The sequence below is a fragment of the Myotis brandtii genome, unplaced genomic scaffold (assembly GCF_000412655.1).
Source record: "Myotis brandtii unplaced genomic scaffold, ASM41265v1 scaffold111, whole genome shotgun sequence".
In the NCBI taxonomy this organism is placed as follows: Eukaryota; Metazoa; Chordata; class Mammalia; order Chiroptera; family Vespertilionidae; genus Myotis; species Myotis brandtii.
Window position 1 is genome coordinate 3,474,708 of NW_005353789.1, and position 9,289 is coordinate 3,483,996.

At 35.5% G+C, this 9,289-nt stretch overlaps 1 protein-coding gene across 1 annotated transcript in view; it reads left to right on the forward strand.

The window, feature by feature from the left end:
• Nucleotides 1–9,289, forward strand: part of ANTXR2 (anthrax toxin receptor 2) — a 134,847-nt gene that overhangs the window by 64,230 nt on the left and 61,328 nt on the right. The window contains exons 13-14 of the mRNA XM_014544711.1: nucleotides 6,945–6,989; nucleotides 8,407–8,499. Of these exons, the coding sequence (XP_014400197.1) occupies nucleotides 6,945–6,989; nucleotides 8,407–8,499 (138 nt within the window). The remainder of the gene's footprint in view (nucleotides 1–6,944; nucleotides 6,990–8,406; nucleotides 8,500–9,289) is intronic.

Sequence of the window (9,289 nt, forward strand, 5' to 3'; positions counted from 1 at the left end):
AGAAAGGAAATGAAAGAAAAGGCAGGATGAGGTAACCCAGATCGTATTTTGGTCTGGATGTTGAAAGCATCTCATTTTGTGAGATTTAGAAAAGGACTTCCCAAACAGCAATATAAGAGCCTTTGTGCTTATGCACTTCAGAGGAACTACACTTGCTCCCTGATCTTATCAAAAAGAGATGGGAGAATGAAAGGAAGACCCACCTATATTTTTAAACAAATTTTTGTAGCCAGTAAGAATGATTTCTCTATTGTCTGTGGGCTCCCTGACACTTAGATGACATTGCTGATAAACTGGGCATTTGTTTTTGTCATTGGCAAGAATCAGTTCTGAAATAGTTCTTGATCTACAGTTGCTGTACAGTATCTTTTTTAATTCAGTGCAGTTCACTGTTGACAGTTCTTTTCACTCTTTTCTGAATATCAGAACATATGATTGCATCAAGCTGGCTGCAGGCTCCAGTGCTGACATTTTCTAGCGCAAAGAATGCCCACATCACTCGAGCATTTGAAAAGTGTTAATGAGCAGATCAAAAGGACTGTTGCCTGAAGCAGCTAACTTTTTTTCCCCCTAAGAAATCGGCTCTCCTCCAAACTGAAATCTTCATTCTAGCAGCTAAGTAGATGAGATGTAATCCTCCCCGATGATGATAATAACAAATAAAAAAAAATTGGAGAAGAATCAAACTCTGCATATGGTTCATAAAGTGGTGAAAGTGTTTTCCAGAATCTTCAATACTGAGCTGAAGGATGCTAAGTGGAAAAAAATCCTGGCAACTAGGCAATATTATGCCTTTTAAAATCTGCAAATTCTCATAAAATATGGTGCATATGAATACATCTTTTTCTGAAATGCATGTGCTCTTGCACTATTTAATACAAGAATGAGATTCTCATGACTGTTATTTTTTATGTATTTGGACTGACAGTAAGGTTTCCCGTTCTCCTGCACTGGTTTGACTGAAATGTAGGGATATCAGTTGGACACAGATTTTGCCATTTTTGGCTTTTGGACTGAATGGCTTCAGATCATTTCTCCCCTCCTTTGTTGCTTATGAGGCCACATGGTAGAGTGAAGAGAGGGAGCATTTTGAAACATCAGACACATAAGGAACGTTTTATTTTCTGTTCCATCATTTCTAGGTTAGGGATGTTGACTATGTGAATTATCAAGTTATTTCTCAATAAAATGGGGATGATAAACTTTTTTCACATAGTCACCATAAAAATTAAATTATATCTATCTATCTGCCTACTTTTTTAATACATTCATCCATCCGTCTATCTGTCCATTCTTCTATGCATCCCAGCCAGTGACAATTACTCAACAAATCTTAAGCCTTTTCTTCTACACTCTTCCCCTTTTGCAGTCCAAACTTATTTTGAAAGGATGTCACATGGCAGAAGAAGTTGAACTCAGAGTTTGAAGGTAGATGGGCCTGGGTCCTGGGTTTGAATCCTAATACTAATGTTTTCTCTTTATATATCCTTGAGCAAGTTATTGAAGTTGGAGTCTCCTTATATTTAAATGGAGAGAAGCATAGTAACTGCATAGGGTTATATGACAGAACCAATAAGTGGTGGTTACTGTTAATAGTAATATTAATACACAAATGAGCCATAGCACTGACTCAGTTTCTGAAGGTGTGTTATATTTTGTGGTGATGGCTGTGTCTCTTAATTTAGTAGGTCAAAAGTTGACTTAGGCAGAGTTTTAAGGCTGTTGTTCCTATTGTTAACAATGTAGAAAATGTATCTGCCAGGATTTCAGAATCAATTTAAATTTATAATAAGTCATGCATTTAGTCATTTGTAAGATTAATTACATGTTATTGGAAAAACAAACCCTAATGTTCTTTTCTATAATAAGGTGAATACAAATGCTTTAGACATATGGCCTACTTAATTATGGAAAGGCATAGAAGCAAAAGTCCTGGTGGAGACATTATGATTTGTAGTATTTTTGTTTGTTTGTTTGTTTTAGCATTCTATTGGAATTTTCATCTTGGAAAGGGCTACAATTAATTGAATTAATTTTCTAGATGAAGAAACTTAGGGTAGTCTTACATCTTCCCACCTACCACTGAGTTCCTTAGTTCTCTGAATTTATTGGTTAAGAGAAATGTGATGCTCCATTTTCTTTGGAATAAGCAATATTTTAGTTTCATGGAAATCATCTCTGTTTATCATTATTTTTCCTTCCTATTTTTCTCATAAATTTAGAGGTTGGCTATGAGCCTTTTAGAATGTTCTCAGCTATTTCCTTCAGTTTACTTTTCATTCATATTTTTATTACCTGCTGCTTGCAGAGCACTTTATTAGGCACTAGAGATATTTATAAAGAAGGGGGAATGATTATTGCCCTGAAGAAATCTACAGTCTTAAAGAGTAATTGAAAAATTCCAAAATAAACATATAAACCCAAGTTAATGAAGCATGAATAGTTCAACTGAACAGCAAAATATAGTTTTAGAAATTTTAAAGCTTCCAGATAAAGCAATAGTAAGTTGGTGGAGTAGTCTGTGAATGCTGGATAGGAGTTAACATGAAAATGGTCATTTTATTTGGGGGAAGCAAAGGGATCTGTGGTCTTCCTGGAGTAGAGGGACATGTAAAGGTATATTTGTAAATCGGGGATTGGGATGGAGCCACACTGTGCTGAGGCATGTGAATGAGGAGAATAGAAGACCAGGCTCATGGAAATGTATTGAGAAAGAGCTTTGTTTTTCCAGGTTGTGGCTTATGATACCAAATAAAGGGACTCCGGTAGGGTGAAAGAATGCAAAGACACCTCTTACTATCCTTTTGTGAGTTTGTCAGCAGTGATCATATAAGGATTGAGTTTTGTCTATATCAATACTATGCAGGATAATGAGTATGGCATTAAAAATGGCAGAATCATGGAGAGGGGTGTCCAGTAATTCTTGGAAGGTCCATAGAACAAGGTTGTGGATACCATTTATTTCCTCAGAAATTTATATCCCAGTGCAAGATGTACAGGTAATAAGCAGAGTAAATTTTAAATCCTCACAAGGAAATGAAAATGAGTTTAGATATATTATACTCAGACTTAGTGGAATGAAGGATGTACCTTGGTCCTTTTCTAGTGAGAGAAGTTTAGATAACACTTCATGGTAATTTGCAAAATTAAGAGTGGAAGCATGATTTGTAAGCATGTTCCAATAAATTTCAGTAATTCATTGATTTAATTGTTGTCATTGTAACCATTGACCCATTTTGACCAGAGAAATGATCAATTAAGTTTCTGTTAGAAAAATATTTACCTGACTACATATGTTAGAATGAGGGATGGATTAGAGATAGATAAACAAGCTAGATGTCTAATTTAAGTAAGAAGAGAATGTAGACATTGATGACCAAAAAAAGCAATGGTAATTAAAGACTTATCAATCAATGTCATCAATATGTTATTAGTTAAAATGCATAAAATGGGAGTGAGGATTGGTGGGGTGCATCTGTTTCCTCTGAGCACCATTCATTTACTGATAATGGGTATGCCACACTTAAAGTGCTATTAGCAGTTCTGGAAACCACACTTTGACATATTGATCAAATGAATATATACTAATGAAACTGACCAAGATGAGCACGTAACTCAGAGCCATTGCATGAGAAATGGCTGTGACGTTTAGCTTCGAGATGAATAAATTCAATAGATACATGGTTATCATCCTAGTATTCAAAATTAGGAACTGCTCTCTTCTGGAAGAAAATTTAGTTGTGTGCCTGTGTATTTCCACATCCTAGGATCAGGACTAAAGAGTGGCATCTACAGAGAGGGAGGCTTTGGCTCCTTTGGGGGAAAACACTTTCAAATGATTTGAGTTTCTTGCCAATGGAATGAATTGTTTTGTGAGGTAGTGAGTTTCTCTTTATTGTAGGAATTCAAACATAGTTGGGCTACAACTTGGTGGGAATTTTTCACAATATTGAAGTTTTGGTTGATTGTGAAAAATGTTGTACTAGATATTTGTAAGGTTCAGAGAATATTGAGTTTATGATTTTAGGTAGTGACAGTGGGAACAGAATGCAAAGAATCTGCCCTTCTTCCCTGGTTCCCTCCTCCCCACCTTATCCCTCTCTTCCCCTCTCCTCCTTTTTTCTCCCTTCCACTCCTCTCTCCTCTCCTACTTCCTTTCTCTCTCTTTGTTTCTTCCTCCCTCCTCTTTCTCCTTTCCTGGCCTTCTAACTTCCCTTTCCCCTGACTGCCTTTCTTTCTTCTCTCTTACAAAATAGAAACTTAACTAAGTTCTGGGAATACAGTGAGGAACAAAGAAGACAAAAACCCCACCCTTATGGAAGTTTCAGTTTTTTGGAGCTACAAAATGTTATCAACTCTGATAAATGCCAGGGAAGAACAAATAGGCATCTGGAAATATGAAGGGGATCTACTTTGGGAAAATTGGGGGAATTTGTGAGGAGGGGGAACTTTTCAAAGAATCTATTGGACATGGTAAATGATTTGGTGAAGTCACTTAGAATAAAAGAAGAAATTATAAAGTGTGAAAAATTTGGAGCTTCAACTAGAAAGAATGATATACTTGAAAGAAACAGAGAAAATAGGGAGAAGAGTTGGCTTTTAAATGAAAATGTTTAGGTTGCTTTTGACTCTTGAATATGAAATGTTGATGGATCTGGTTTTCATTGGTTGCTTTTGGACATGTAGGTTGATAATGGTATGAGTGCTTCTTTGTTGTAAAGGAAATTCACCTATAGCTTGGTAACCTTGACTTTTTTATTTTACCACAGCATCATTTTAAATTTTAATCCTCTACTGGCATTTATTTCAGATCTAACTGTAAAAACTCACAGATTTTTATCTTTCAAAATTACCAGAAAGAACTGGAATTTAATTTTATTGATAAAATAAAATTGAATTATATAAAAGGGTTCAATAGAAACAACAGCATTTCTTGTAGCATTAAATGCTACATAATGAGTTAGTTTGAGATTCAATCTGTGGGGTTGTAATTATTGTCTATGTATTTTTTTCCTGAGATTTACATCTAAACTAAAATTTGAATGATGAAAATATTATACATAAAAATTGAGTCCGTTTTCTCCACATTATCAATAACATTAATTTTTAAAATATATATTTTTATTGATATTAGAGAGAAGGGGAGAGAGAAAGAGAAAGAGAGAGAGAGAGAGAGAGAGAGAGAGAGAGAGAGAGAAACATCAATGACAAGAGAGAATCAATGATTGGTTGCCTCTTGCATGCCCCCTACTGCGGATTGAGCCTGCAACCTGGGCATGTGCCCTGACCAGGAATCGAACAGTGACCTCCTGATTCATAGGTCGATGCTCAACCACTGAGCAATAACATTAATTTTTAAAACACCTTTTATTAAGAAAAGTTTCAAATGTACACAAAGAAAGACTAAAATAATAAAACACCCTTTTCTCCTTTGCTTAGTTTCAATTTCTGGCTAACCTTAAACCCAGATAATTTTGGTGAAAGTATCAGAAGCATATTATTTAACTTGGAAAAATTGTAGTATATATCTTAAAAGGGCAAGCAGTCTTTGAAAAACATACCCAAGATAATAGTAATATACCTAAATAATAATGATTCCTTGATGATTTTAATTTTTAAACTTATTATTTTAAACTTTTGAAAATTTAATAACATAATTGAAACATTTGACATTAGATGAAATGAAGCAATTATATTTTCAAAGTTTTTTGTTTGTTTGTTTTTAGTTAGTATAGAGACTTGATATGTACCTGAATGATCAGAAGCCACTGGCACTTGGTCAATAATTTTCTAACATGATGGTACAAAAGTCCAGATACTCCAACAAGAAAAGGTCATGTAAATTAGATGGAGGGGTCTATTTCTCTCACTTAAAGAATTAACCACATAAAATTTCATGAAATAATATATTAAGTAATTGTTCACAGAAAAAGGAATGTTGGCTAAAAAGTTGGTTTGTTTCTAGGTTAAAGGCTGGGGAAAGCATATGTTAATTTCCCTGTCATCTCACCCAGAACAAGCTAAATTTTGTATTGCCAACCTATGAAAAAGTCAACGAGTCATAGCAGGGAGATTTTGCAAGTCAATCCCTACTCTGTTTGAGGGGACATACTGTAATCTAGTGAAAAAAAAAGTTTGTATTTTGACATTAGAAGAACCACTTAGTGAAGCTTTGTGCAAGGTATTTGACAATTGTTGTTCTTGTTATTCATGGACATATGAAGCTAATAACATATTTAGACCATAAAGATAGAATGAATGTGTGTGGAGAAGTTTTGTGAATTTTAGGTGCTTTTTATCTATTTTGCCTAACAAATGACTCCACAACCTTGTGTCTTCAAACAATAATTTAGTGTCGTCACGGTTCTGTGGAGACTGGCTCAACCAGGAGGTTTCCACTTGGTGTTCTCTCATGTGATTGCGGTCAGGTGGCAGCTGGGCTGGAGGCATCAGAAAGTTAAAGAGGCTCTATGTGCAAGAGAGATTCTTCCCTCACATTCTGGCACCTCAGCTGGGAAGGCTGGCACAGCTGGGGGCTGGCCATGTGTCTGTCTCTCACCACCTAGCCATACCATGTTATCCTGGGCTTCCTCACAGCTTGATGGTTTCAGGGTTGACATGACATGACAGCAGGCTTCCCCTAGAATGAGTGTTCCAAGGGTGTCAGGGGAAGTGAAAACACTTTTTTTGGCCTAGCCTCAGAAGCCACATGGTATCACTCCTACCTCATGCTATTCAAAAGCTAGTTACAGGAAAGTCCAGATTCAAAGGGAGGAGCATACATATTGGGCAGCGGGGGTAGGTGGGGGGATGGGGTGTTAAGGATCATTGGGGACATCATTGGTGCTAACACAGTATTTTACTAATCTAATTACTTTATACACCCTTACTGTTTCCTCTCTATGACACAAAAGTTTTACATTTAATTTTTTGTTTCTGGACAGGTTATCAAGGATCCTCCTCCACCACCACCCTCTGCACCAGTAGAGGTAAATGAGTGCTTAATAAGTGATGTCAGTGTTTTTCAGATATTATCTCCAAACTTGACCAATTACATTATTATTAGATAACTATGATACCCATGTATTGACTTTTGAATTCATGAAAATCAATAGTTATTGTTTGTCCTCTTATGATTTCTTGCATGTGCTAGATGAGATCAACAGTACATAGATTTAATTTACTTCTTATAGCAATATATCAATAGTTCTTATGTCACTTATTTTTTTTTAAAAAAGTTCGAAGCTGCAAACTGGCAGTTCAAAGATGTTATTACTTTCCTCAAAATGATTGATACAGTAGTCTCCCTTATTCATGGTTTCTCTTCCTGTAGTTTCAGTTACCGGTGGTCAACTGTGGTCAGCTGAGGTCTGAAAATATTAAATGGAAAATTCCAGAAATAAACAATTAAAAATTTTAGTTTACATGTCAGTCTGAAGAGGGTGATGAAGTCCACACCATCCCATTCTGTCCTGCCAGGGATGCCTTTGTCCAGTGTATCCCTGCTGTATACCTGCCTATTAGTAACGCAGTAGCTGTTTAGGTTACCAAACTATGTCTCAGTAGTGCAGTGCTTGTGTTCACATAACCCTTATTTTATTTAGTAATGGCCCCAAAGTGCGAGAGTAGTGATGTTGGCAGTTTGGATATGCCAAAGAGAAGCTGTAAAGTGCTTCCTTTATGTGAAAAGGTGAAAGTTCTCAATAAGAAAAGAAAAAAAAATGTTGAGGTTGCTAAGATCTACAGTAAGAACACCATGAAATTTCCTAATTTATAAATTAAACTATATCATAGGTATGTATGTATAGAAAATACATCATATATATTAGGTTTGGTACTATCCACAGTTTCAGGCCCAATGAAGGTTTGGTGGGGGCAGGGATAAAAGCTAAAAGCGGGCTGTTGTACTTTAAATAACTGTTTGTTAGCCAAAAATGTGTTAGCAACATGAAATACAGGATGTACTGCCTTATGCATTTTTAAAGCTTCTCAACTACCTATCTTTTTAGTACAAACTTCACAGAACTCAAACATACACATACTTTGATGCTTTACATGGTTATTGAAATGCTCTCCCAATTTTAATGTTTTATCTTTTTAAATATCAAGTGATGAATAGAAAAACAAAACAAAACAAATGATGCTCCTAGCAACTTTTGGTAACTTAGTGAATAAAGGAGATTCCCTAAAATTGTGGAGAGGAAGGAGTCCTCCTGTGCTCTGGAACTTCAGGGGAAATTTATGCCGTAAGCATCCACACATCTACATGTCTCATGTATAACTTGTACTGTGTTTCTTACACATGAATTGCATTATTCAGAAAAATGGCTCAGTGTGAACCAGTCCTGACTAAGCAATATTTTAAGAATGTAATTGAACCAATTTTTAAAAATTGTATCTAAATAGGAGGAAGAGGATCCTCTGCCAAACAAGAAATGGCCAACTGTGGATGCTTCCTATTATGGCGGTCGAGGGGTTGGAGGAATTAAAAGAATGGAGGTTGGTATCTTTAAAAAAATAGAAGCCACTAATTTAGAATATGAATTTCTGGAACTATGAAACCATGGAAACTGTACTTTTTATAATTCAATATAACAATACATCCATTTTTTTACTTAACACTGGGTCTTTTGCAGATATTCTTTTTCTATGGAATCATCTTAGCCATTTCAAAATTCTCTAAGAAGAACTAACTTCATTAGTCAAAGAACTGCATTGATACCATGTCTGAATTCTAAAGGGCAAAACAAAGTTAGGGTTTTTCTCACTATTTTGGAAAAAATTACTGCAGAGAACATCAATTTTAAAGAAGCCAGCCACTTAAAATTGCAACAATACTCATCTTTGAAAAGATCTAATAGCTATGTACTATTTGAGGAGAAAAATGTTAAAATATTCAATAGTATGGATATGACCTTATCACAGATGTAGAGGAAACACATGTAAGGCTTTTTTTTAATACAGCTTTTAGTTACCACTTATGAACAATCATAATTAATACTAAACAACTTTTATTAGAATGCATAGAACTTTTTGACTGACTCAAATTGTGGAATGAACTGAAGTTTAATATTATATTTTAAAAATTAAATGAGGTCTTCTTACCACCACATAAATATTCTTCAAAGTGATTAATCCTATCTAATAAAAGAGAAACATGGTAATTAGCCGTACATCTGCTACCCTTCCCATTGGCTAATCAGGGCGATATGCAAATTAACTGCCAGCCAAGATGGCAGCCGGCAGCCATGCACTGAAGCGAACAGGGAGGCTTGCTTGCTCCAGTGAC